This window comes from Plasmodium vivax, chromosome 2, assembly GCF_000002415.2.
Source record: "Plasmodium vivax chromosome 2, whole genome shotgun sequence".
Taxonomy (NCBI): domain Eukaryota; phylum Apicomplexa; class Aconoidasida; order Haemosporida; family Plasmodiidae; genus Plasmodium; species Plasmodium vivax.
In genome coordinates this window covers 386,559-413,895 of record NC_009907.1, presented here as the reverse complement: position 1 = coordinate 413,895, position 27,337 = coordinate 386,559, and the positions used below count along the sequence as shown (strand labels likewise).

The 27,337-nt window shown below is 49.6% G+C and overlaps 9 protein-coding genes across 9 annotated transcripts, besides 14 other annotated features; 4 read left to right on the top strand and 5 right to left on the bottom strand.

The window, feature by feature from the left end:
• Window positions 1-242: 242 nt before the first annotated feature.
• PVX_081530 (hypothetical protein, conserved) lies at window positions 243-1,767 on the bottom strand (the record flags this gene model as incomplete). The annotated part of the gene is made up of 1 exon (XM_001613531.1): window positions 243-1,767. Exon 1 carries the CDS (start codon window positions 1,089-1,091, stop codon window positions 243-245), a length of 849 nt encoding a protein of 282 aa, XP_001613581.1. The 5' UTR covers window positions 1,092-1,767.
• Window positions 1,035-1,091: a microsatellite.
• A 183-nt stretch (window positions 1,768-1,950) lies between the features above and the next one.
• Window positions 1,951-1,985: a microsatellite.
• A 44-nt stretch (window positions 1,986-2,029) lies between these two features.
• On the top strand, window positions 2,030-5,044 carry PVX_081525 (hypothetical protein, conserved; the record flags this gene model as incomplete). Its single annotated transcript, XM_001613530.1, has 1 exon — window positions 2,030-5,044. One exon carries the CDS (start codon window positions 2,030-2,032, stop codon window positions 5,042-5,044), a length of 3,015 nt encoding a protein of 1,004 aa, XP_001613580.1.
• Window positions 4,812-4,844: a microsatellite.
• Window positions 4,896-4,927: a microsatellite.
• Window positions 5,045-5,798: 754 nt separating the features above from the next.
• On the top strand, window positions 5,799-7,715 carry PVX_081520 (transporter, putative; the record flags this gene model as incomplete). Its single annotated transcript, XM_001613529.1, has 2 exons — window positions 5,799-6,666; window positions 6,796-7,715. The coding sequence occupies 2 exons, from the start codon at window positions 5,799-5,801 to the stop codon at window positions 7,713-7,715; spliced, it is 1,788 nt and encodes a 595-aa protein (XP_001613579.1).
• Window positions 6,110-6,135: a microsatellite.
• Window positions 6,287-6,342: a microsatellite.
• Window positions 6,496-6,526: a microsatellite.
• A 1,455-nt stretch (window positions 7,716-9,170) lies between the features above and the next one.
• Window positions 9,171-11,105, top strand: PVX_081515 (transporter, putative; the record flags this gene model as incomplete). Its single annotated transcript, XM_001613528.1, has 1 exon — window positions 9,171-11,105. The coding sequence occupies one exon, from the start codon at window positions 9,171-9,173 to the stop codon at window positions 10,884-10,886; it is 1,716 nt and encodes a 571-aa protein (XP_001613578.1). The 3' UTR covers window positions 10,887-11,105.
• Window positions 9,831-9,858: a microsatellite.
• Window positions 11,106-12,471: 1,366 nt separating the features above from the next.
• Window positions 12,472-12,505: a microsatellite.
• Window positions 12,506-14,237: 1,732 nt separating this feature from the next.
• PVX_081510 (hypothetical protein, conserved) lies at window positions 14,238-14,678 on the top strand (the record flags this gene model as incomplete). Its single annotated transcript, XM_001613527.1, has 1 exon — window positions 14,238-14,678. The coding sequence occupies one exon, from the start codon at window positions 14,238-14,240 to the stop codon at window positions 14,676-14,678; it is 441 nt and encodes a 146-aa protein (XP_001613577.1).
• Window positions 14,340-14,368: a microsatellite.
• Window positions 14,679-15,095: 417 nt separating the features above from the next.
• Window positions 15,096-16,862, bottom strand: PVX_081505 (hypothetical protein, conserved; the record flags this gene model as incomplete). Its single annotated transcript, XM_001613526.1, has 1 exon — window positions 15,096-16,862. The coding sequence occupies one exon, from the start codon at window positions 16,860-16,862 to the stop codon at window positions 15,096-15,098; it is 1,767 nt and encodes a 588-aa protein (XP_001613576.1).
• Window positions 15,538-15,559: a microsatellite.
• A 453-nt stretch (window positions 16,863-17,315) lies between the features above and the next one.
• Window positions 17,316-17,338: a microsatellite.
• Window positions 17,339-17,957: 619 nt separating this feature from the next.
• PVX_081500 (hypothetical protein, conserved) lies at window positions 17,958-20,478 on the bottom strand (the record flags this gene model as incomplete). The annotated part of the gene is made up of 4 exons (XM_001613525.1): window positions 17,958-18,430; window positions 19,380-19,513; window positions 19,907-20,114; window positions 20,268-20,478. 4 exons carry the CDS (start codon window positions 20,476-20,478, stop codon window positions 17,958-17,960), a joined length of 1,026 nt encoding a protein of 341 aa, XP_001613575.1.
• A 591-nt stretch (window positions 20,479-21,069) lies between these two features.
• PVX_081495 (hypothetical protein, conserved) lies at window positions 21,070-22,164 on the bottom strand (the record flags this gene model as incomplete). The annotated part of the gene is made up of 1 exon (XM_001613524.1): window positions 21,070-22,164. The coding sequence occupies one exon, from the start codon at window positions 22,162-22,164 to the stop codon at window positions 21,070-21,072; it is 1,095 nt and encodes a 364-aa protein (XP_001613574.1).
• Window positions 22,165-22,949: 785 nt separating this feature from the next.
• Window positions 22,950-27,190, bottom strand: PVX_081490 (hypothetical protein, conserved; the record flags this gene model as incomplete). Its single annotated transcript, XM_001613523.1, has 3 exons — window positions 22,950-24,190; window positions 24,400-26,792; window positions 27,048-27,190. The coding sequence occupies 3 exons, from the start codon at window positions 27,188-27,190 to the stop codon at window positions 22,950-22,952; spliced, it is 3,777 nt and encodes a 1,258-aa protein (XP_001613573.1).
• Window positions 24,016-24,035: a microsatellite.
• Window positions 24,804-24,825: a microsatellite.
• Window positions 27,191-27,337: the final 147 nt, after the last annotated feature.

Sequence of the window (27,337 nt, the reverse complement as noted above, 5' to 3'; positions counted from 1 at the left end):
AACAATTAGCAGTTAAAAAATAACAACTAACACTTACCAGTTGCACACCTCGCCGCGCGGCTCCAACAGCGTTTGTTCCATTTAAGTAAAACTGATTTTTTTTTATTTTTGCAAAGTGGCTCTTCATCGGTTGAGGGCAGACCGGGTAGGGGGCGGGCGGTACTTACTCACCCCGCCCAGTGTAGCTTCCCCCCCATGATCGCTTCGCTCAAAATGGTCCCCCTTTCCTGCGTGCGCCCCTCCTAATTGTCGATGATAGAGACGTGGTGGCGCCAGTACTTGACCGACTCGAGGTACTTATCGCGGTTCAAATTGATGCCGCTTCCCCCCTCGCTGATGAGCGTGTTGCGCAGCATGGTGATGGGGGTCATGGGCAGCTCGTAGTCTACATTTTGAGGCTTAATGCAGATGATAGAGTACAGGCAGTTGGATTTCCTATTCGGCACCGTCTTCGTTTCTTTATTCTCCTTTTCGATTTGTTCCCTCGAGTACAAAATAAGGTCCAGGTACTTTGCCTTGATGATGTCCTTCACGTCCTTCTTTGAAATCCACCTGATCAAAACAGGCAGTTCGTTGTCCCTCCTGGAAATGTAATCCGTTTTTATGAGGTCCCTATTTTTATTATTAATTTCTATCGTCTCCACTGTCGCTTCTGTAAAATTCTCAACAAAAATATGCTTGCAGAAGCCAGCATACCCTGGGACCACTTTAATCTTTTTTTGCCTAATGAGCTCATTCACCTTGTCCAGGAATTCATTCTTATCGTAGGGTATAAACGAACAGGACTTCTTCGTGCTATCAAATTGCTTGTAGCAAAACTCGTCGAGGTCCACCTGGCAGAACTCCATTTTTGTGTCTCTGAAATTGGCTTGTGAATGGTACGTTTTGTTTAGCTGTGGGGGGGCACCTCTTGGGTGATCGTACCCGGTGCAGTTGTTCCGCTTCGTGGAGAAGTGGCTCACGGGGGGTGGTAGGTATCCCAGCAGGGGCCGCTCTACGTGGGGGTGGACCGCGCGGGGAACCCGCAACAATGGCTGTGCTGAAGGGCGTCCCAGTAGCAACCCCTGCGCGGCCGCACTCAGCAGGCGCATAACTCGCTGTTCTTTCGTTCTTTCGTTATTTATTTGTTTATTTATTTATTTATTTCTCTCTTTCTTCCTTCCTTCCCTTCCGTTTTACCTCTGACTGGGGCAGCTGCGACGGTGAGAGGGTCACTTCGAACGGCGGCACTTTTAAGGTCACCAAAAAGGTAGCATCTGCAGAAGGGCTAAACATTTCGGGGAATCTGGATGAACGAATTGGATAGGCCTCCCCCCCACGCGGAGAAAAACTTCCCACCGGGTGCATGCGCGATTAGGGTGTGGGGCCCGGCACGCTCGACCACTCCGCCGCGGTGCAAAATCTGCCAGCACGAAACAACCCACCAGTGAATGGGTCATTCTTTGAAGGGCGCCCCGCTTCGGAGAAGACCAGTGAAGGCTTTTGAAGGCCTGCTAACTGCCTTTTTTCTCCCACTAATTGCACTGCCCCTTACACGCCCAACGGCGAAGCTGGGCGAACACTCCCTGTTGCCACGCGAGAACCCACTTCTACCATGAAGCGCGCGCCCCCGGTCAGCAGCGCCCTCAAGCGTGCCACCATCGCCGTCATCCCCCCCACCCGCGGGAGGGGAAGCAGTGGGAGAAGCAGCGGCTTGGCCAGACGCGGCATAGAGGGACGCTACTCCTTCTCAACCGAGCGGATCTGCCACCCCACGGGGGGGGAAGCGAATGTCCCCAAGAATGCGACACGGGGGTATCCCCCCTATAGCCCATGGAATCGGGATGCACTCTCCTCCCATTATGGCCCCAAAAAGGAAAACAAAAAAGGGGAGGCTACAACGGGCAAGGCAACTCCTTTAAAAAAAAGCAACCTAATAAGCCTCATCAATGGAGTGAAGCAGATTGAAGAATCAAACACCACCCAGGTGGTGGACCTACTAGTTGACATAATTCTACAGGTTCGGTACGATGAGGGGAGTATCACCCGGATGAAGGAGAAACATACCATCGGGTTCATTTGGGCCATGGCCAAAATTGTTAATCTTTTGCAAAAGAACAAACTGATGAGTGAGCAGGTGGTCCTACATTGGAAGGTCCTCTTTATATACTTTGCACACATGTATATGCGGCGCGCCATCCATTTGGGGGGCGCCAAAAGGAATGAAGTGGACGAGCGGCAGTATGTCTCCTCCGTCCTTTCGCTCCAAATGGGGGAAGCCGACTTGGCGAAACTGACCACCTCAGCGTTTTGCAGCGCGAGCGGGTTTGCCAAGTGTTTGTTCGAGTGGAGAGGGGGCAGCCACGGGGGGGGACACCCCCGAAAAGGGGAACACCCAGAAGGGAAACACCACCCAGGAGGGGACCCCCCCCCGAATGACCTCTTCCGAATTTTCAGCTCCCCCTCCATCAGCGAAATGGTCACCTCCGTGCAGAGGTACATCCTGCAGAGAATTGAACCCCCCCCGTTGGACATAAAGACCATCCTGAACTTCCTCGAAATGGCTAGCCGAAATTGGGGGGTCAAATTCAAAGGCGAGATGATCGAAGTGCTGCTGGGCAAGCTGGAGGCCCCCCCAAATCAGATCCGCAACTTTACCATTTTCAATTTATGCCGATTTTTAAACCTGACGGTGAATTACGGCCTTCAGAGGGGCAGAACGGAAGAGGCACACCTTCCAGCCATCATCGACTTGCTGCTGCGCGGGCAGAGTCACCCTTTTGGCTTGCCCCCCCAGGGAGGTGCCCACGACGGTGGTGCCTACAACTGTGCTGCTTACCGGGGTGCTTACCGGGGTGCCCATGAAGGAGGGGACAACCTCCTCGCTGCCAACACTTTGGCGAACCGGGAAAGGCTAAGCCCGTGCAGTACGTGGCTCCTCAACGCTGACGAACGGGATTTGTCCTCCCTCGTGAGGGACTTCTCCAGATTGGCCGTCCGGAATAATCAGCTGTACAGATTGCTCGTTGAGTGTTTTCTCCTCAAAATGGGTTGTGGGCGGTGTGGCGGTAACCGTGAGTTTGAGCGTGGAAACACCCACAAAGCGGAAAAACAGAAGAGGGGCACCCAGCACACTGCCACAAGCACGAACATGGCAACCACGCAGGAGATGCGAAACTGGGTGGACATCCTGGTGGGGCTAGCCAATGCCAACTACCACTACGATCCCTTTGTTGAGCGTTTCATTCAAATGATGGTCATAAAAAGAGGAAGCCTCTTCTTCACCGTGAAAAACATCCCCAATGTGGTTCTTTCCTTGAGGAGCCTACTCTCCCTGGGGCACGACCAAATGGACACACTGTCCCACTTTTTCAATTTCATAAGCCGCAATTTTAGGCATGTGCAGATGAAGCAGCTGATAATGATTTTTTATTCAACGTATTGCCACATTGTGCAGAGGTACAACCTGGCGGGGGCGAAATACGTCGGGGCTGGCAATTTGCTTTTCTCCGTGGAGGGGGGAGGCGGCGGTGAGGAAGTGGGCACAGAAGTGGGTGCGCAACTCAGCGTAGCGGTAGGTGCGGGGGGAGACCCAGGTGGACCCCCATTTTGCGGGCGGGAGGACCCCCTGACCGACATGTCACCCCAACGCACACCACACAGACTAACCAGCAGCGATGCGCATGGCCCATCCCCACGTGAACAACTCGAAGCAGCCAGGGCACACCTGTTCCAACACCTGCACAAATTGGAAGGAGCCATATTCCACAGAAGGCACGAAATCGACTCCATGCAGGGGTTGGTTAATTTTTTCCTCGCCCTCTCCTGCACCATAAACACATTATCGGTTGAACGGTACCACTTTTTTTACCAGTCATTTTGGCGGATACTAAAGGGGGAGGTGGAAGCGGACGGGAAAATTGCATCAGGGCGAAATGTAGAGGACACGATAAAGGCCCAAACGGTTGTTCAGATCTGCCTGCTACATTACAAAAACAACGTGGTGCACAAAACCCTTCTGTCGTATTTGCTCTCCATTCTGGAGACCCTCCCGCAGGTGGATATTCACAGCGTGTACCCCATCACGTTTGTATGTTGCCACTTCAATATAGTAACTGAGACCTTCTTGAAATTTGCCTTGCGAGTTCTGCTGGGGGAGATGGCGAAGGGGGAGCCTCGACAGGAAGGTGCCAATGGTGCTAATCGGGTTGGTCAGGCTAATGGCAATAGCGGTGCTGGTGGGAGGCACCACTTCGAGGAAGGGTCAAATGGGGAAAGCGGCTGCCGGGTAGACCCCCCCACTGGAAGACACGCAGCAGATATTCACCACCTGCACAGTAACGATCAACAGGACACAGTCAACAAAGTCGCCAAGTGCGCGTGGTCCCTACTTCTAAGTAGCGCCTTCCTGGAGAGCTCCATAACCACCTTTGCCAAAATGTGCATCTTGCTAAGGAGAACATTTGCCAGCAAATTGCATTGGAGGGAGGAGGACTACAACATGATGAGCCAAATGTTGGTGTGTCTAAATATGTATTACAAAAAAAACAAAAACCTTTTTCAATCAAAGAAGGGACAGCTTCGCAGCCCCACCTCCTTTTATATACCCTACTGTGTAGTTAAAGAAACGGTGAGAAGGAACAAAATGTCTTTCCAACAGAAATTACACATGTCCAGCTTTCAGTACAAACTATGTGAATATTTGAAGAGGAAAAAAATTATGTACAAGTCAGAACATTTCTTGAAGCGCGGTTTCGTCGTCGATATTTTGGTCCTGAAAAAAGGGGAGCCACATCTCGTGCTGGAGGTGGACGGGATTTACCATTACAACATGTCAACTGATGAGAGGAACTACGAGGTTGAACATAACGGAATGCGCTTGTCCAAAAATGGAAGGACAGCGTTCCGCAACAACGTGCTGCGATTACTGTACGACTTGGAGTTTGTGTGCGTCCCCTGGTTTTTCTTTCTGCAGCCCAGGTCGTTCCAGCGCCTGGAGGGGTTGCTGTCTGGGAGGTCATCGGGTTTGGCGCCGTGTGACCGGGGAGATAGCGGAACGCGCTGATGTGGTAGTGAAGCGGCATCGCTTCCGCATTGGGGAAGCCTCCACAGCGCAGCAAGAATGCTTTTTCCTCCCTCGCGTTGTGCAGAGGGCCGCCGCTCGGAAATACCTCATCGTTTGTTTTACCAGATTAGTCTATTTTGTCAAATTAGTTTGTTTTTCCCGTTTTGCCTGATTCGTCTTCTTTGCCTGGCTTACCCGTTTTGTTTCCCTTTCTTCCCCGTCCCCCCTCCCTCGCCTTTTTTTCGTGCTCAATCGAACGATCAGCCAGTGGGTCCCACGTGGAACCCCGCGTTTGAGTTAAATTACCCCATCCTAGTGTACGTCCCACAATCGTAAAAAGAAAAAACCCGCCGCGGGAGTAGAGTCCCTTAGGGCCGCGGTCGAGCGGGCCGTCAAATGGGCAGCTTGGACATGGCTAGCCATTTTGCAAAAAAAAAAAAAAAAAAAAAAAAATTGCAATGAACTGCGTCGAACTGCGCCGAAATGGATTGCCTTTTTCTGACTTGTTCAGGTAAAAACGTGCCCTTTTGGTTTTTTTTTTTTTTTTTTTGCCACATTGCACACACAAATTGGTAAGCACAGGGAACGTACGGACGAGTGCGTCTTCCCCGTCGCCAATTTTGGAAGGCCCAATTTGTTGCCCTCGTTCGAAGGCAGGGAGTGGCAGCCGAACAGGGGGACACACAAGTAGGAAGAAGAACCAGTGGGGAAAACCAAACCCGATGGTCAGAAACACACAGGGGACGAACTCAAAATGGAGGAATCAAAAAAGAAGAAGAAAAGAAACGACGTGGTGGGAAACTTCTTCAGGAAAGGCATAGACATTAGCAAATTTTCGACTAGGAAAAAATATGCCCTGTTGATGTTGTTCTGTGTGTACATAATAACCTGCGTGGGGATATTCTTTAACTGGATTTCTCTGTCCGATTTTTTTTATCACGGAAATGTGTACATAAACGATTGCAAAAGTGTGCGCTCGGGAGGGAGAAAAAACTGGGAGGGTAAATCATACAGTTGTGAAGAACAAGACAAGAGAGTGCAAGCCTTATACCCAATTATCCTATGCTCAAATTTTATCATGTCAGCCATATCGGGTGTATTTTTTGATTATTTTGGGCCCAAAATTACTGCGTTAATTGGGCATACCTTTAACATCATTTCGTGGATTTTAATTGGGTTACAAAAGGAAGGCAAAAATAACACCATCATTTTTGGAGCCATATTTTTGGGGCTCTCTTGCGACTCCTCCTACATACCAATTCTCAGTTTAATTTACCTGTTCGAAGAAAACCATACCATGTACACTGTCATTTTGGGGTGCTGTGCTTCTTTGAGCTTTAGCATGCCCATATTTTTGGACATGTTCACCTCGCCAAATGACCCCCAGTCGTTTCAGTTAATTTGCTTACTATACTGCGCGATCATTTTGGTTCCCTTTTTCTTTGTGCTTTTGATTTTTTTGCCCCTCAAGCATATCAGCGGTGGGGAGCCCGTTGCGGAGGAAGCCCAGGGGAGTCACAACCAGACGTTGCAGGCGTTGGAGGGGTTCGTCGTGTCGGGCGTGGAAAGTCCGACTGATCGTTCTGTACGCAGCATGAGTAATCGTCCAGTATGCAGCCCGAGTAATCGCCCAGTGGAGGACTCGAATGATCACCCAGTACGTAGCCCAAGCGATAGCCCTGTTATAATCCCGCATAACCACCCCCGCGCACGCCGCGCTACCGATGAAGCACTTGTGCCCCTCTACGCAGAATACGAACATGAGCTGGAAGGAGAAAACAACACCCTGCGCGAGCTGATGATCGAACGGGCCCTCACCTCGTCGTCCTTTAGCATATCCTCCGCAAATGGGTGCGTGCTGAGGAGGGTGGGCACACAAACGTCAAGCAATTTTACCCACCGGGAAGAGGGCTCCAATGATGTGTTTTCACGAAAGGGGGGTTCCTCTCTCATTATGGATGGAGGTTACGCACGTAGTAGCTCCGCCCAAGGGGGCATATCAAACCAGAATGAAGTCATCCACTTGGATGAGAAACTTAACGGAAACGTGGAGCACAAGAATAGCTGTAATGTTACCCCCCCCCAGTGCAGCGAAACAGGAACGAACTTCTTCTCCATCAGATACCTGAGCATCTGCTACTACTTCACCATCTACAATTTATCGCTAGTTAACTACAACGAGTGTGCGAAGTTATTTTTTGCAGATTATGCAGATGTGCAGGGGGTTCTAAAGATATTCGGGCCGCTATCGGTGATCTCCTGTGCAGCCTTCGGCTTCCTCATTCGCAAGTTTCACATCCTCGTGATTATCCTATCCCTACTCATGAGCAGTTTGTTCATGTATTTTTTTGCCGTGATGAGAGGTAAATTATTTGCCTACTTGAGTACGCTATTCTATCTGATAGTCACAGGGTGCTATACGACGCAACTGTACTGCTACATCCAGCTGATGTTTCCAAAGCGTCACTTTGGGAAGATCGCAGGGACCACCAGCATGATCAGCGGGCTGTTGTCTCTGCTGAACATCCCCATTTATAATTACTTCATCGTGGATTACAGTAAGAGCGACCCCAACCCGTTTGCCTACGTTGTGATTGCTCTCCTGGCGTCCACCTCGCCCCTGCTCCTCCTTACGTACAGGAGGGCCACTCGGGGGGCCGCTTCAGCGTGAGGATAGCGGTGAGCGTAAGTATAGCGGTGAGTGTAAGCATAGTGGTGAGCGCAATCGCCATGGGGACCCAAACCGACAGGGGAATGCCTTTCCAGGGACAGCCCCCATTTTTCCCCCACCGCAACGGCAACGTACTATCACATTTTTGAGGGAGAGACAAGAAAAAAAAAAAAGGCGAAGTAGTTTCATGCCGTTTTATGTTTCCTCCAAGACGGGATGATGCAAAATTGGGGTGACCGCCACACCGATCGACATGTGCGCATTTCCCAAAGAAGAAAAATAAATTTAGAGGAGTCAAAGCCGCGCGATTGCTAATTTTTGCCGCGCGAATGAAGTGCTCATTTTTTTGAGGAACCTTCCACAGCGGGGGGGCAACAACATATGCGGCACCGGCTGCGGCGTTGCGATGTTGCACTGTTGCGGCGCTGTGGTATTTTTTTTTTTTTTTTTCTCGCGCATGCAACTGGCACACCGCTAAGCAACGCGAGACGCGCATGCGCCGCGGGGAGGAGAGCGCAATTTCGGCCGCGTGCTGCAGGGGAGAAGCGCGGAAAGGTAGAAGTCGCACAGAAGGGGAAGCCGCAAAATGGGAAGTCGCAAAAGTGGGAAGCCGCAAAAGTGGGGAAGCCGCAAAAGTGGGGAAGTCGCAAAATTGGAGAAGCAGCAAAAATGGGATGCCGCAAAAAATGGGAAGCCGCAAAAAAGTGGCCACAACGGGGCAAAAAAAATCCACAAAACGTTTCGGGAAAGCCACAAAGGCGTTGCAACTGGCGGCGAAGAGAACACCCGTTGCTACGCAAGCAGCATGCGGCAATGTGCGGGTCGAAGCGCATGCGCGTGGTATTCACCCCCACTGGCGCATACGTTGGGGGGTGCTGCCGAACGACGGAGGTTACACCTCCGGCTCGCAGGGGGGGCATGCAACAAGCAACACTTTGGGCGGCCACTTTAAATTGCCCTCCGATTTGAAGCAAACTCATTTTAATTCGCCTCACGTTGGATCAGCTCGAACAAATTCGAGGCAAATCGACGTAATTTCACTTCATTTTTTTTTTTTTTTTTTTTTTTAAAACCCTGTGGCAGATTTTTTACAGCCCCCTTGTTGTTACAGTTTTATATGCAATTATCCCGTTGCACGGCGGACCCTCTTCCTCTTGTACAGCTGTGCGGGGCGCCTGGCAACGGAGCGAACCGTGCGGAGGGGGAGAGGCACGGTGGTGAAGCACGCATGTGGTGACTCCGCAGAGTGGTGAACCATCCACGTGCGACTCCGTAAAGTGGTGAACCACCCACGTGGTGAATCCGCATAGTGGTGACTCTGCATAGTGGTGACTCCGCACTGTGGATCGTCCTTTGTAACCCCTCATAGTTGACTCTCCGTGTGACCCCCTTGTGACCCCCCTTGTGACCCCCCTTGTGACCCCACATAGTTCACCCCACATACTCCCCCCCCCCATGAAGGACTCGCGGGGGAAGCGCCGGTGCCTGGCCTTCCTGAAGGGGCTGCGGCTGAAAACGGACCCGAACCTGCCGGGCGCGAAGCAAAAAACGCCATTCAACATAAGCAGGTTCTGGCTGCTCGTAATCATCGTGATCTACACGGCGACCTCCGCCTGCATCTACTTCGACTGGAGCGCAATAAGAAATTTGCTCCTCACCGTGGGCAAGTACAAACACCTCAACGTGGGCGATTACCCAGACATCACCCTGTCCCCCCAGTACAAGCGAATAAACAGCCTCTACCCGATAACGCTAGCCATACATTTTACCATGTCCGTTTTTTGTGGCTTTCTATATGACCATATTGGTCCCAAATTTACAGCCATCATCGGACAGATGTGCAACATCATGTCGTGGGTTTTCTTATCCATCGACTCGACTACCGTGGACACAACTTTCCTGAGCTTTGTATTCCTGGGGTTGGGTGCGGACACTGCCTTCATCCCCATTTTGACCATTTCAAATCTTTACCCAGATGCCTCGACCTTCATCCTGACCGTGGTGGGAGCAGCTGCATCGTTAAGTTACGCCGTCCCAGCTACGCTTAACTTCATTTGTAGGAGGTACCCCTCTACGCCATTTCCTTACATATGCTATGGGTACATTTTTCTAATCCTCGTGCCGTGTTTACTAGTGGCCACCTTTTTGCTGCCACTTATGCCGTTTAAGGGGTTAGACTACTACATAGAGAGAGACCAGAGCAGGAGGAGCGGCGCAGAAGGGGATGCTCACCGTGGAAGAAGAGGGGATCCCAAAATGGTTACTAGCCAAACGAATGACGAGGTAGACGTGGAGATGCAGCCATTCGAAAATGCACAGTCGGAGGCATCCAAGGGGAGAAGTGGCAATGGAAGCAACACACCCTCTACAAGAGGAAACACGCCAAACGGTGGCAAACAAACCAGGGGAAAAACTACCAGTGAATCGAATCGGAGCAGCAAGGGAGAGGGAAGTGCCATCCAGGGGGTGGAGGAGGAAGACCAAGCAACCAACTCCTCCAAAGGGGTAAATGAAGAAGACTCAGATTTCCACCGAAAGAGTATAAGTCTATTTTTTAAGGTATTGCTGAGCTACCCAAGCATCTGCATCATTGTATATTTCATCCTCTTCAACATCTCCACGGTCTTCTACGGCATGGTCACGGACACGTATTTCAGTTACGACCGATCTATAATAAACATAATAAACATTTTGATGCCTATTTCCTGCATCCCCTGTATTATTTTTGGGCGGTTTATAAATAGGTATGGATCCGCCATTATAATTATTCTTATGAATGCCTTTTCTGCTTTGATGCATCTGACAGCGTTGATCAAGCACCGAGCAGCTGGACTAGTCTCCGCCTTCCTCTACATGTGCGTCACGAGTATCTACACAAGTCAAATCTACTGCTTCATTCAGAACTCCTTCCCATCTGTCGTTTTTGGGAAACTCCTTGGATTCGCCAGCCTCTGTGGAGGTCTCTTTTCTCTCCTGTGTGAAAAACTTTACGACCAGATTGTCAGCAAAGATGGGGCCAGCATCGACCCTACGAATGTTGTTCTCTTGCTCGTCATCGCCTTCATCCTCATGTTCCTCCCCCTCACCGTTTTGTACTTCCGAAAGTATGAGCGATCCATCGAGGACCTCCACCAGGAGGTAGCCATGTCGCAGAGCTCCGGGCGCGCGTGAAGTGTTTAAACAAATGCGCCTAGTGTGTGTTGAGCTTGTGTATAAAGCGTATCCCCCTCTACGTGTGACCCTTTTGTGCACCTCCTCACACTCGTGAGAGAGTGTACCCCCTTTTTGAGTCCATCCCTTTTACTCCCCCTTTTTTGTCGTAACCTTTTTTTACCTGCATTTGCGCCCTCCACATTCGCATTTGCTTTTTTTTTTTTTTTTTTTCACCTCATTTTTGTAAAATTTAAAAATTTGCAGTTTTTATAGTTCCCCCTTATCAGCGTAACATTTAAAGTGTACAATTTAACGTTTTTTTTTTTACCGTGGGCGCTTCGCCGATCGGAAGAGCGAAAAATAAGGCAAACCGGTGCGATGTGGCATGGGCAGGCGGTTTATCCCTGCTGCACCATGTGCGTGGCTCCCTAAGTGGTTGGCCAAAAGTACAGGCAAAGCTGCGCATCGGCATGACCGAGGGACACACGGATGACGATGCGCAGTGTGGGGACCCCTCCACATTTAACACCTTAACATTTAACGCTTTCACATTTAACACCTTAACATTTAACGCTTTCACATTTAACACCTTAACATTTAACGCTTTCACATTTCGTGCGCTCACTTTTTTAATTTCATTTTTTAAGACTGCACTGCAAACTGTTTCGAAGTTTGCCGTGCGGGGAGTTGTTGTTGTGTGGGTGGGGGTAACATGGGTGCAAAATGAAACACTAAAAAAGGGGGACGCTGCGTTGTGGTCACCGAAAATGGGCCAACAAAAAGTTACGCAATTCAGCGGTCAACCAGTTAAGCGGTCAACCAGTTAAGCGGTCAACCAGTTAAGCGGTCAACCAGTTAAGCGGTCAACCAGCTAAGCAGTCAAGCTGCTAATCGGTCAACCAGTTAAGCCATCAACCAGCTAAGCAGTCAAGCTGCTAATCGGTCAACCAGTTAAGCCATCAACCAGCTAAGCAGTCAAGCTGCTAATCGGTCAACCAGTTAAGCCATCAACCAGCTAAGCAGTCAAGCTGCTAATCGGTCAACCAGTTAAGCCATCAACCAGCTAAGCAGTCAAGCTGCTAATCGGTCATGCTGCTACGCGGCCGACCAACCTGCGGGGGAAATTCTCCCAAAAGGCAGCCCAGCGCACAGACGCAGGCATACACAGCGCGACGCGGGAATTTAACATATATATAAGCCCCATTCTGTTATGCCACCGAAGGTAGCGGTAGTAGCACATGTTACATTTAACTCTACATTTCACATGCCTTGGACGGGTTGCAAAAAAAATTACATCCCGCGCAAGGATACTATAAGATACGTAACTTATCAGGTTACTAGCTTTCCTAAAAAGGGAACACTCAAAATTGAGAATTCCCCAATCTCGGGGACTTTCCTAGCAGATGAAATGAAAACTTGGAAACAAATTTTCTGTACATTTTCTGCGCGTAACATTATTATGTTAAATTGGTCCGTGTAGCCGCGTTTGCACAGTCGTGTGTGGTTCCGCTTCTCCTCAGTTATTGGGCTGGCTATGCTGCATGGTTTCTTCTTTTACCTTTCTCCCTTCGGCACCAACTTGCACGTCCCCGGAAAATCTTACGCCATCTTGGGGGGTCGCCTTCTTCGCCAAAGTGACGTTACACCTGCCATATATACTTTCCTCATCCGTTGAGCTCCATGGCGCCGTTTAAAAAGAGGTGGTAGTGATGGTGGGGGCTCTCCCCACGAAATATCCCATTTTTCCGCAGTTCGTCATTTTTGTTCCCTGTTCAAATGTTCCCTTTTAGCAACACTATGCCTTCACTTCACCTTCTCGTCATTTTGCCTTTTAAAAGAAGGCTTCATAAACTGCGGCCCCCATATGGTTGCATCATATTCAAAAAAAATGAAAAAAAAAAAAAAAAAAATTAATATGAACAATTCATATTTTTCAAAAAAAAATAAAAATTATTTATAAAAAAAAAAAAAATATAATATTAACTGTTCATACTTTTTGCAAATATTTTACAAATTAGTTCCGCAAAAAAAATAAATAAAATTAAATGAGCGGCTCACATTTTTTGGTAAAATTTTGCAAAATAGATATCCAAAAAAAAAAAAAAAAAAAATTAACAGCCATATTTTCATAAAAATGTTACAAAATGGCTACCCAGAAAAAAAGGAAACTTATAAACAGCCATATTTTCACAAAAATGTCACAAATGGCTACCTAGAAAAAAAAAAAACTTATAAATAGCCATATTTTCCTAAAAATGTTACAAAATGGCTACCTAGAAAAAAAGGAAACTTATAAATAGCCATATTTTTTTAAAAATGTTACAAAATGGCTACCCAGAAAAAAAAAATTGGCATAACAAAATAGCTACCTGGCACCACGAGCTGAACAAAATAAAGCCGTGTGAACATTTATATTTCTCACCACCGCCCGTATCTTCTCGTATGCGCACCGCACATCCAAGGTGAATGAACTTTGCGCCAGGGTAGGCGTATTAGCTCCTCACACTATTGCGCAAAGTCCCCGTTCGGCATAAAGCGTAAGCTATGTATAGGTGCAGCAAAAGGTGGGTGTGGTTGGGCAAAAAATTAAAGGGGAAACACGACGTACCGCTCTTGTACTGGTGAATGCCATTATGCGTATGCTTATCTATCCAATATTTATGTGCGTGCTACGCCAAATGGGGGCTGAAAATTTGAAAGGATCACCAAGAGGCGCTTTTAAAGGGGTGTAAAAAAATTAAAGCTAATGTCATGCGCAGATAATTGGAAGTGGCCTCGTGTTATATATGTATTGCCTTCTCCACCTTTCCCATAAGGGAAAAAAAAAATAATCCCACTGTATAGTAATACGCATACTCTGCTGTTGTAAGGCCCTACGTGGAACGCCTTAAAAATGCAAAATGGTGAAGGAGGCCCGTGTGTCGGCTTGAACACCCTGATTAGTGCTCCGTTGATATGTATGATGTTTTTAGCTTCCCCCTCTTGCGCGAAAAGGGGGTTAGCGTAGATCGGACTGGCACACACACGCAAAGTGAGCACAATCGTTACGTGAAAGTATCACTATTGCATGCTCGCTGCGGAGGTGGCCACAGCTGGTATAAGGCATCCGAACAACATTGTGTAAAGCAGGATTGGTAACAAATTTCCATTCTGAGTGTTACTATATGAGCTGATCCATTACGAAGTGGATTTAGCTGTTCATTCGTTTTTTCCCGCGAGGGACCTCTTAACAATACGTTGATGCTACGCACGTGAGTTTAAACCTCTCCGATAAGAGCGCTACCGCCATTTTGTACTGCCATTTTACACCGCCATTTTATACCGCCATTTTATGCCGCCATTTTGTGCCCCCACCCGCGCTCCTCATAAATGGGCTGCAGCAAAAAGAGGAATAACGAGTTGTTATTTCCAGTTGCGAAGCTGCAGAAGCATTTCCCCCCAATTGAATGGTGGCAGGGGAAAGAAATTTTGCACAAAATTCAGAAAAAAAATCAAAGGAAGTTTGAGAAAAATCCGTGCGATAGTTTATGGGGGAAATTCATCAACTGCTTGAGGAAGTACCCGCACACCTTTTCCAAGTGCAGAATAGAAGGCACGCGGTATTTGCAGTGTCTGTCGTCCATCAACCAGGCGGAAGCAATAGATAAGCCCACGAACTATGTAAAGGTGTTGGAGTACTTTAAAATTTTCAACGAGACCAGCAGATTTAAGTACAAGAAGCCGGAGCTGGCGGACTATTCCTTTTCGCAGAGTTGGCCTTTTGGCGGCGAGAAGGGAGACGCGCAGGACGGGGGCGACAAGGGGGCGTAGTTCAGCTCCAATTGGTTATTCCTCCGCGGTGCACTGTTGCGTAAGTGCATTTGTGCGTGTGTGTGTTTTTTTTTTTTTTTTTTTTATCCCCAACAGTTGCACGAACTGTTCATAACAGTTTGGCTAGTTTAAAAAAAAAAAAAAAAATAGCTACCTGGAGAGGAGCATAACGTAAAATTTTCGCCTTAACAAGTAAGGTGTTTTTTTTTCCAACCGGGCAGAGGTCCGCATTGTGCGGCAACCATGAGGGGGACCAGTACAAAAAGGATGCCGTAACGGTAGTGGTAATGGTAAGACTGGGTTTTCCCCCTCTTGGGAGTATTTGCTAACCGTGAAGCGCATGGAGGGGCTATTTTCGCCCGCGTGGGAGGTGTGTGTACAGGTGGGGTATATAACCCTGCGTACGGTCCTGCGCAGTCACCCCTGTGAAGCGCTTATTTGTTTTTCCTCGCCACTTTCTCCGGCGGGCTGCTCCGTGGCGCTCGTCCGCCTATCAGTGACGGAGTAAATGATGTCAGACAGATAGTTCTGTTGTTCCTTTTCCGATCTACATTTTCTCCATTTCCAAAAGTGAATTTTGGCAGTTTTATATCCCAGTTTTTCAAAGTGCTTGTGTTTCATTTGGAACGATGTATGCCTGACGATGGTATCCAAATCGATGATGATTTTTTTTTCATTTTCGATAAAGTCCACTGAGAACGAATTGACAATTTGTAGGGGAACAAAATTTAATTTAAAATTTGGCGCAATTGTATTTAGCACATTTTGTACTTCATGAAATGTTTTCAACGCTTGCAGTTTTTCGTGGTCAATTCGGAGGAAGTCATTCATGGCATTTAGCCACGAGGGGGATATGCTGTTCAAATCGAACATAAACTGTTCATCCCCTGCGAGAAAATAAATGGGCTCCCTTATCTTGGCAATGAGGGTGAGCGACTTTGGCACATTCCGCTTGAACAGCAAGTCAATTAATTTGGTTAGCTTTTCCCCATCCACGTAATTCTTATAATACGTAGCGGCATGAACAAAATCGATGATGACAGCCGTTTTGGTCGTATTAAAATGGTCATACTGCAGGTGATAAAAAATTTTTCGAATTTTATTTTCTTCATTTATTTCGTTCATGTAAAAAGTGTACAGCAATTCACACAGCGTCGTGACGTTACACTCTTCCAAGTGTTCCTCCACATTTTTGTAAATCACGTCAATATGATTCGTCGTGGTGAATTTCAGTTTGGTTAAATTGTATAAAATATTTACCAACGCGGAGTGATGGAAGTGAGATATATTATCAAACACAAGATTGCACAGACGTCTGATGAGAAAACCTCTTGGGATGCCAGCCATGGACAACGTCTTCAGCGCAAGTGTAACATCTTTCGTTGTAAAGCGATCAATTTCTTCACACATTTTTTCGATGATCAAATTGGTTAACTCGATGTCCAAATTTTGGGAAAGTCTCATACTCTCCAGCAACTGTGTTAGCAACGTCGGTGTGTACGCGTCGATGTTCGAAATGGTTTCCTTTTTCACATGTTCAAAAAAATATTCATTCACATTGTTGCATAGACTTAAGGCAAAACATATTCCAACCAAGTCCCGAGGATTCACATTCATTTTTTTTAAAACCTGTTCACTTATTTTGGTTAATAATTTTTTTATATCATCATTATTTATGGACAGGCTGACCAACCGTAGGGAGAAATTGCACAAATACCTCGTGTTCATAATGTTTATTCTGTTTTCGATTTCTTCAAGGATGCCAAGAAATTTGTCGTCCTCCACAATTTTTTTCCTTTCCTCCATTTTTTTTCTGCTCAAGTTTTTCACCATATTGTACAGCTTGTCTATGTTCATGTTTTTATTTTCTTCGAAAAATTTGATGATTTCCTCGTTGCTCATTTGTTCTTCCATTTGGCTGTCCTTCGCGTAGGGGACGCTCGCGCCGCTGGCCATACTCCGCTTCGATGGGAACGGGTTGGCTCGGTTTAGCGGCGCTCCGTTCGTGTTGTTTAGTGGCGCTCCGTTCGTGTTGTTTAGTGGCGCTCCGTTAGTGCTGTTCAGCGGGCCACCCACACCGCCGACTAACTTGTGCACACCGGGGAGGCAGCACACCTTCCGGTTTCCCAGGGGCGACGCCGCCGCGAAGCCCCACCGGTTCACGGCCTTCTTCAAAATCCGCATTTTGCACAATGGGAAGGGAAGCACGATTTACGGTTGCACGGCGTCCTTCCAACGTGGGAGGAGCGATTTTAGCTGGCGCGGTTAGTAGCCCAGTTGTGCAATTTTTCTTCTGACTGCTCGCCTGCACATGAGCGTTGGGAACAAAAGGACGTTTTTTTCCCTCTTTCCCGCGTTGAACACTCGGGGAGAAAACTGCTCTACGTGGAAACTGAAAGAAACGTATCTGCTCGTTCGCGTTCCGCACGGGCTGCTAGCCTTTCCGCTCTCACTTGGGATTCACCATTTGGGGGTTACGCGGTTGTTATAACATTCTGTAGAGATATTTAATTTTTTTTTTTTTCCTTTTTTTTCACCCCGCAATATGCAAAAAAAAAAGGTGCGCTTCTCTTCGGGAGGCGGTACATTCAGGTGGAGCCGCTTCGAAAGTGGCCTCCCTCCAAGTGAAATTGCGCCACGTTGTTTTGAGGCAAGTGGGATGGGCCCTCTACCAGTGGGAGCGGCGCATGTGTACAGGTGGGTCACGCGAATAGCGCGAGTGACTTAGCGCAGCCATTCGTCCCCGCAATGCCCCTCCAGATGGCCCTCCTTCCCCGAGATGACCCTCTAAAGTATCCCCCACTTTGCACAGGTGTGATGATAACCTGGTAAGCAGAAAATGTGACAGAAAAAAAAAAAATGTTGCCAAGGTGACTAACCCGCTTCTGCTGCACAAAGCACATGGGGAAAACTCCACCCATGGAGGGAGTTCCCACTTGGGTTGGAGGAAAAGTCTCTCTTCGAGCTGTTTTTTTTAATAATCACCATGTAGGTGTAGTGATGCCTCTTTTTTTTTCCCTCCCGAATGAGTGCACCACAGGAGGGGTCAAATGGTAGATGACAAAATGTGCAACGGTGAAAGGGGAAGAAGCCCAGACGGGAAAGGTAAAAAAAAAAAAAAAAAAAAAAAAAAATAATAAAATAAAATAAAATAAAATAATAAAATAAAATAATAGTGGGATACTCGAGCCAAATGTTACCCGTCGCATACCCCTCTACACCTCTTCCGGGATGTCACCACCTGTGGGGGTCGCCTCAAAACGCGCTGCGCCGCGGACGTCAAAATGAGTACAGATCTGACACTCTCGTGAGGAGCTTCCCATTTGCCAGGCGATGTTGAAACTGCTCCGGAATGGTAATTTCGGTCCACTCCCCATTTTCATTTTCAAGATGAACATTCATTTCGGATGACAGCGCGGTGGTAAACTCAGATTCGCTGTTCTCCTTAGACAGATAAATCTGCACCCCCGTAGACTTGTCAATCGAAATGGAAGAGCACTTACCCAGCACCTGCACCTTGGCTTTACTCGAGCTAATTATTTCGATGGATGAAATTAAGTTTTTCAAAACGACGTTACACTTGACGCACTTGTGCATAGCTAGCGATTTGAATTTTTCATTTTCAATTACGAATGTGCTTCCTTCGCAGTGGTAAATGTTCACTGCGTTGTTCACTTCCACTTGGTCGAGTGTGACCAGCTTTTCGTTTTTGTAGTTGGACACATCCCACTGGTTGTCCTTCAGTTTGACAGCTGCAGGGGGGGGGAAAGAAGTGTGCATATTAAGAGGAACGCGCACTCAGTGGGCATTTTTTTTTTTTTTTTTTTTTTTTTTTATGGAACAAATCGCTTTTTTTTTTTTTACCTCCTTCGCTAGCCATCCTGTTAACCGTGTTACCCAAAAGTGATGCTTATCCAGGGGGGATAATCAGGGGAGTAAACCCTCAGATGGGGATGAAATTTAGGAGAATATTTGGAACTGCTTTTGCGGGGCGCGTCGGGCTGGGTGAAGCTGGCGATCGTGAAATGGGTGTCCCATCTGGGGGGTGGGTCATTCGTTCGTTCATTCGGTGGTTCATTGGGTTGGTTAATTCCGTTGGTTTATGCGGCTGCTTTATGCGGCTGGACCTTCCGCTTGACTTCCCCGTTCGCGCCTTTTTTTTCCCTTCGGGCGGTTCCCCTCTCCCTGCGGCAATTTTTTTTGCGACGGAGCGCGGGGGGGAAGTGAACTCCGCGGTGCACACAAATGGTTTGAGGCGATTACGGGAGGTGATTGCGCGAGCCGATTCCCCCAGGTGGAACAAAATAACGACGCGACAAGGCAATCCCGTTTGCACACCGAAAAAGGGGCAAAATGGCTAACAGAAAAAAAAAAAAAAAAAACTGAAGGGGGGGGAATAAAATTAATTGCGAACAGCCCTCCTGCGCGCGAAAAGCGGGAACATTTCAGCCCAGGCCATTGTACCCTCGCACATGTGTGTGGTCAAGGCAGTTTCTCTTTTTTAACGCGGACGGGATAACCTCCCCCCCATACGCAGTGTGTGCACCTCGCCACGGTCACCATGCGGGAAAGAGGAGAATCGTCAGTGGGTTAACAGAAGGAACCGCATCAGGTGTGGGGGCCCACCCGGGCAGAAGGAACATCAGCAAGGGTCCCTCACAAAGTTGTGACCAAAGGGACGCAGTTGATTTGGGCGGCCACCGGAAAGGCCGTTTCGCTGATCATTCCGCTGATCGTTCCGCTGATCGTTCCGCTGATCGTTCCGCTGATCATTCCGCTGATCGTTCCGCTGATCGTTCCGCTGATCGTTCCGCTGATCGTTCCGCGGGCCGTTCCTCCAAAATGACTCCCCTCAACGCGAAAAGGGAAGATGCATGCCCCTCGTGGGACGCAGAATTTTTACACACAGATTGAACTGCCCATTAGAGAAATGAATCAGTCAGAGTGGCATTTTTTTTTTTTTTTTTTTTTTCTTTTAATTCATCCCGCAAAGCGGGGGTGTTCTCCAAAAGGGTTTTCTCGTAATTACATTTGAGAGGGGGGGAAAAAAAAAAAATCCTCTTCAATGTTTAGCGTGATCCACAACGGGGAGGGGGGGGGGGGCAACCGCGGCGGTGACCGCGTGTTTGTGTCCAACCGCAGGGTGGGTTGCTCTCCCTCGATTGACACGATAAGCGGTTGAAATGCGCAAAAGACGCTACGCGGTTGAAGCGTGCAAAACTTCCTACGCGTAGGGCACGATCGGGTTGACGACGTAGTAGTTTGTGGCGTTCTTCACGTGCCTCTTCTTCGGCGCGCTGCTCTCCAAGCTCTTCACGTAAAGGTACACCCCTATGCTGCTCACCAGTATGAACATGAATAGGAAGATGACGGCTCCCCACATCAGGCGGTTGTAGTAAATGGTGGACGTCCCCATGGAGTTGTTGTCGAAGAGGTCTGCGGGGGGGGGGGGGGGAGCGCAGGTGGGAATGCAATGATACGCAAACAAAGGTAGGCACCCACATGAGTGGATCTCCCTTTTGCGGGGCGTCCGCCGTGGCAGTGGGGCTTAGTCTCCGCCAAGCGAGGGGCACACTCCGGCAGGCCAACCTCTGTACGCGATGGAGGGGTTATAAATGTGCGCGGACTTCATCTGCAGGAAGTTTCGATCCGAGTCGTTGCTCAAGGTGGGTATCTTGTGGAGCTTCCGGAATTTGTTCCTGTATTTGTCTCTCCTGCGTGGCTTGGGGGGGTCCCCCTCGGCGCAGATTAGCCCCAGGAGGAGCATAACCGAGAGGACAACTCCGAGGGGCAGCTTCATCCTGCGGGGTGGGGGGGTGCCCAGTTGGTAGGCAAAAGAGAGGCGAAGGGGAGAGGAAACACGTTGTGGCAGAACGAAGTGGAGAGAGGAACCCACGTGTGCGCCTTTTCGCAGACACCGTGAAACCGCCTCAACGCCGCGTACCCCCCCAGATATGCACACCTGAAATGGTTGAGGATGCCCTCTGCCGCCGATCCGAAGGGGCAAAAAGGGGGACGAGAAAAATATAGGGAGAACGCTTTTTGTGTGCCACTTTGGTACGGAAAAACAGGTGGAATTTTTTTTTTTTTTTTTTTTTTTTTTATCGTCTGTCCATGTGAAAAAATAGTCATCCGTTTGGGGCACCCGTGGTGCGCGCGGGTATGCATACGGATATGCATACGGGGGGGTGTCCGCCGCCGTTCAGAGGTGTCCCAGCGCGGTCATCCATCAGCATTTTAACGCGCATTACAACAGAGCCAACCGCGCGCATGCGAGAGGGACGCACGACAATTTGCACGAAAAAAAAAGAAAAAAAAAAAAAGAACAAGTCTGCCGCTCTGTGGGGGGCAGTCCTCTTCAAAGTGGCATTCGTTGGTGATTTTGCGCCGCTCAAAAAACGACCTTATCGTTCGGGTTGACCCAGTTCATAACCTTCACGTTGGCGGAGTTCGCCACGGGGATGTCGACGTCGACTCGCTTGGGCACGGGGTCGCGCCGGTCGGGCAAGGGGAAGGCAGAAATGGACTCCACCTGGATAACCTGCCTGTTGATAGCATCGAAGGTGTTCTTGTGCCCCTGAAATTGGTCCTCCTCATTCTTCACATTTTCAAAGTCACCAGCATCTTTGTAGCCTAACTTGTTGGCATATATCAACTCTTTAATTTTTAAAACGGCTTCCCTTTTGCTAATTCGTTTTGTCTTCTCATCGCACAGCTGGTTCTCTCGGAGGAATCGCTTCACACTCTCCTCTTTATAAATGGAGTGGATGCAATTCTGGGAGAGGAAGTACCTCTCGCTCAGCTTCTTCACAGAAAATCGAAACGGATCAAATGAATGTAAAAAGTAAATGTATTCTCTTAACAATGGGTTCAGTGTCCTATGTTCAGGTAACTTTATTGGGAACGTTCTGTGTAGAAATTTTTTGAACCCACTATCTTGCCAGTACCTGTAGTTATCCCAAGTTTCTAGGGTTGGATTTCTGAACCCTACGAAATCGGAGTAACTCATCTGGTCGCTGACATCTCGACTGTACTCCTCTTTTATGTTTTCCATAGGGTCGTTTGATTCATTTGGGGATGCCCCTTTGCTTTTCTCTCCCCTCTTCTGCTCATTCACATCTGAAATATCTTTCACCTTTTTTCGCCTCGGCGGAATCACCACTTTGTATCTGTAGGGAACTGTATACGCGGGGTTGTCACTCACTGGGGGGGTGGCATAATGACCTCTTTTTTCTTTTCCTTCTACACCCTTTACATTTGCGTCTTTCCAGCTTTCGGCCCACCTGTCGCAGCTGCTCTTCTCGTTCGGTTGCACATACGACGGGTAATCCTCCTCTTCCCCTAACGGGGGGTCTATCATGTTGTGCACATCTCCCACCTCGCCGACGCTGCCGTTGGAAGCACTCCCCAACTTATCAAGTGGAGGCACCCCGCTCGGCCATCTCCTACTGCCGCGCAGGAGCAGCTTCCCGAGAGTCACAGCCATGGGGCAGCTGAGCGGCGAGCGGGGAGAAGCTGCTTCGTTGCGCTGGTGAATTTTTTTCTTAAACGTGGGCTACTCGCGCAGGCACATTGAAGATGCAATTCGCTAGTTCGCCTCACTTTAAAAAAAATTCACCATTGTGGGAAAAAAAAAAACCAAAGGGGGGAGCGGGGCAACGGCGCGGGCCGAGTGTGGCGCCTTCCCAATCCGCAGTGCGCACCGTCGTTAAGGTTCCGCTAGGCCCCCACGAAACGGCGCATGGTATGGCAGCAGCGGATAAAGCGTGTGGAAGGGGCGACTCCCCATTTTGGAAACACAGGCGAATTTTCTTTTTTTCTCTTTCTCTACCCTTTTTACGTTCAAAGTAGCGACATTTGCGGGGCCAACGAGGCGTATAACACACCCGTGAGCAGGACGTATAGTGGCTCCTCATCAGGTGGACCGCTAACAAAAGAGGCCTTTGAGAGGTTAAAAAAAAGAGAAGAAAAAAGGAAAGGTCTCTTTACGGGCGCTTAAACGGCAATGTGGCCAGCGTGGAGGGTGGACCTCGCGCGGGGCAGGCACAAATGGAGTAACCACACTGGTGAGGCGGCGGCGCACATCACCCGCACGTTGCGAGAAATGCAGTTAGGGGGGAAAAAGAAACGACGTGGCGAATACATTTGGCCAGCCGTCCGGTTCGCCTTGGGGGGGAAGGCACCCTCCTACGCCGCTCCGCTGTCAAGCATTTAAGCAGCGAATCGCTTCCCCCGTGAATCACTTCCACTTGAGCGCCCCTTGGGGTGCCCCTACGAACTGTCGCCCCAGGCCGTCTCGGACACAGATATTTCGCTGGGCACGTTTTTGTACTCGAAGGCCAGGGAGTAATTGGATTCGCTGGAGGAGCCGTCCGCTTCGCTTCCCTCGCTCGCCACGCGCGCACCACCACTGCCGCTTCCGCTGAGGCTGCCACTTCTGCTGCGATTTCTCCTAATTTTTTGCTTCTTCTTGTTGTTCCTCTCAGGGGGGGACGCACCTCCTCGGGGAGCCCGCCTCCCCCCGTCGACTCCCTCACCACGGCTGGGCACATCCAAACTGGAGAAGTCGCTCCCGGTGGCATCACCCACAGGTAGGTGGCCCCTCCCATCATTGTCGCTGTCGAGTCGGTCACTGTCGAGTTGGTCACTTCCAAGTACGTCGCTGTCGAGTTGGTCGCTACCGAGTGCGTCGCTCCCATCCTCGTCACTGCCATCCTCTTCACAGTGAATGCTCACCGATTTGAAGACCCTGCCAAAGGATCTGCCCGCCCCCTCGGGCAGAACATACGCTCGGAAAAAATGAGTCACCAGGCATTTCACTAACGTCCGATTGGGATAGAAATATTTTGGCTCCCTTAAAAAGTGCCTGCACACGTTCAGGTGGTGGGTGAAGTAAAACGAGTTAAATCGCTTCAGCAGAGAGACGAAGTGTTTGTTCATGAGAAAGAACAGGGGAACGGAGAGGTAGAGTTCTCCCTTCTTCCTCTTCGCATTAGCTTCCCCTGGTGTGGTCGCCACGCTGGTGGCACTACCGGGGACCTTCTCTTCCAGGTGCTGATTACATATGAGGGCTTCCCACAAAAACTGCACGTAGTGGCGGTACACGTAGTTCCCACCAAAGTTGTGGCAACAGATGTAGAACCCCAAATCGATGCCATCACAGGAGGGAGGCAAAAAGAACTCCACCCGATCAAAGGCGCATACTAACACGTAGAGCAAACCGGCTGTGAAAAACGTCAGGGCGCTGCTCAAATGGAGAAGCAGGTTGCCCCCCTTCTTCAAATAGTTGAAGCATATAATCAAGCTGGAGACGAGGTAGCTCTTCGTTTTTATTTCCTTTTCAGCCACGTGTACGTAGCTGGGAAAGAGGTGCGTGTTTAGGTCTATGAGCACGAAGGGGCAGACGCTTTTGCCCTCCAGCCGGTCCTTCAGCAGCTCGCTGAAGTGCTTGTAGGGGGTCTTCCTCTGGAACAGCTCCTGCACGTTCAGGGGGGGCGCGGCCTCAGGGGGCTCTGCGGGGGGGGAAGTAAATAAGTAAAGAAGTGGAGAAGTAAAGAAGTGGAGAAGTGGAGAAGTGGAGAGGTGGAGAAGTTGAGACGTAGAGACGTGGCGAAGTAAAAACGTGGCGAGGAGGCACGCGAACTAAAGCGCCCCAGAGGTTATTCGCCCAAATGGCACTGCGAAGACTCACCTGCACCGCCGCCGACGTCGCCGCTCGCACCGCCGCTCACGCCGCCCACTCCGCTGCTGCCCCCGCCCTGCAGCAGGACGTGGCAACCGGACCCGAACTTGGAGAAGAAGGAGAAGACGCCGGCTGAGGCGTCCCCACTGATCACTAAGAAGTTCTGGAGGAATGGGCAACCCTCTGTGAGGTCTACATGGGCGCAATTTTTCAAAACGAAGAGGCAGTCAATAACGCTGCTGCAGAGTTCACTCCCGTCCATCACGTAGGAGGAGCACACAGGCTCGTACCTCTTCAGAACCTGTTTCAAGCTATTTATGGAAGCGTCGCATTGATTGTAGTATATGTGCTGTCTGAAGAGCTGTATGTCCCTGTATAGGTCCTTCCCCAGATAAAAGGGGCTGACGAAGTGGCAGGCCTCCTTCTGGAGGTAACATCTGAACCAGTTCTTGTTGGTGAAGTAGGCTTGTTTCTTGAGGAGCCCCTCGAATTCCGCTTCATGTTTTTCCAGGAGAGCTTTATCAAATGAGAAGACCCTCTTTCGGATTAGGTCTTCATCCAGCTGGAAGAGGCCCCTGGGGGGATCTGCCACTCGGTTGCTTCTGCTCCCTCTTCGCTTTCTCGATGGGGCTCGGTCACCCTTAAAGTCTATCCTTCTTAACAGCGCGGTGATTTGCTTTCGATACTTGTGCAGGCTCCCCCCCCGGTTGGCGCACTCGCCATTGGTGGTGGGCCCACGCGTTTCGAAGAAGATGCCCCTCTCTGTTGCTGCTTGCGGGGGGAGTTGCAAGCTGCTCCTCAGTTTTTGCAACTCCTTCTTAGAAAAGGGCGCCCCTTCGTAGGGGAAATGTTTGCGGCAGTCTTCTCCGTCTGCCTCCTCCAGATGGTCCCCCTTATCTGCGCCGTTTTCGCGGCTTTCTCTATTTTCGCCGCTTTCACCGCTTTCTCCCTTTTCACCGCCTTCAGCGCTCTCGCCGCTCCCCGGGGGGATGATCCTCCACAGGTCGAAGTACAAATCGTCGAGCAGCCTACTGAGCAGCTTGTCCCTCTTCCGGAGGTCCACCAGGCGGTGCTCCTCGAAGAACTGCGAGAGGTACATCCGCTTGGTGTCCTCGATGTTCTTCTTCATCAGATTCGTGTTCGACACATTAATGCACTTTTTGAGGTAGTAAATTAGGTAGTCCACAAAGTGGTGGATGCACTTTTGGTATTCCCTAAAGAAGCTCTGCTTGATCCACTTCCTGGGGATGATGCTTCTCCCTTTGAAGCTTCTTCCCGGGTCCACTCCGCCGGGGGGGTCCCCAGGCACGCTCACCCCGGGTGAGTCTATCGCACCTAGCATGCCTAGCGTGTGTTGCTCCCCCAGAAGGGAGACAACCTCCCGCTGAGCCCCCTGAACCCAATTGTTCAGGCAAGACAAGAAGATTGATGTGATCCCATTGAAATGGACGCCCACTAAAAAGACAACATTGCGCAGGTGGCAGCAGGAGGGTCTATACACCTCCAGATTCTTAAAGCAAATCGCTAGTATGGAAAAAATTGACAGGAGGAAATTATCAAAAGATAGTTTCATTTTCATGATGAAGCACCCCCCAACGTCCACCATACCCAAGGCACACACTAGCTGACTGATGCTCCCAATTTTTGAGACGTGGCTATTCTGTTCCTCCACCTGTTGGTTTTTCTTCTCCCTTTTGCAGTAGTCCGTCACGTCATCGGCACTTACACTGTTCGCCGTTATGAGCTGAAACAGCTTCACCTTATTGTTGCTCTCTCTCACCGTTTGGTTCCACACGTGGTTGATGTTTTCTGGGTGGATGATGCGGCCCGAGTTGTTCAGCCCTGAAATCCACCGCTCGTTCTCCTGCACGTAGAGGTAGTAATACAGCGGGTGGAACCTTTTCCCCTCCGGAGCAGCGGCATCGCGGGCGTAGCCACTCACACGATCGCTATCCCTCCCGTAGCCACTCACATGGTCGCTATCCCCCCCGTAGCCACTCACACCGCCGCTATGCCCAACTCCAGCGTGTCGCGCCCCCCCAGGGGAGTACTCATCGAAGGGGTTCACACTCATGCCCATCCAGCTGTGAACCACGTGGTGCAACTTGTGCACCTTGAGGTAGTAGTTTAGGCAGCTTATGAAATTGGCCTCCTCATCAAAATGAAAGCTATTCAAAGTGACCGCCTCCCTGCCCCCCTTGGTGTCGATGCACCTCTCCACTATCCTCCTCTCCTTCAGCAACTCGTAAAAGTAAATCCAATCTTCGCACTCCACTTCATCATTAATTTTGTTTTTCTTTATGAAGGACACCACGTCCTTGTCGTATTCGAACCGGTTCACCACGTCTTTGTACTTGCCCACAATTTTGTTGCAGATTTCGTCGTAGTACCTCCTCCGCTCCTGCAGCTCGGCAATCTCGGCAGCGTCTTCGCTGCGGGGGGGGTAAATGCACACCAGATGAAGAGCAGCATGTACGGCAAATGAAGAGCAGCATGTACGGCAAATGATGAGCAGCATGTACGGCAAATGATGAGCAGCATGTACGGCAAATGATGAGCAGCATGTACGGCAAATGATGAGCAGCATGTACGGCAAATGATGAGCAGCATGTACACCAAATGGAGAGCAAATTAAAGGCGCCGCGCCGCCGCGCCACCGCTTCTCCCACGCCCGCCTCGGCCCCTACCTGCCCAGCTCCCTCCGGATGGTCTCGCACCTGCACACGCGCTTCCGCTTCACGCAGTAGTCGCAGCTCTTCTCCGACTTGGCGACGTCATCTCCAGCGAAAATGTCATTCAGGTTTGTCTCGAACGTAAACGTGTGGTTCATGATTGGAGGTGCACCGGCTAGCGGTTACGCGAGAGACCGATCTGTGGTCACGACAGAACAGTCGAATCTTGGCCACGCATGAGCAACGGAATTGTCGCCAACGGATAGGCTGGTTCATTGTCTTCTCTTCCTCCCGCTAATGATCAG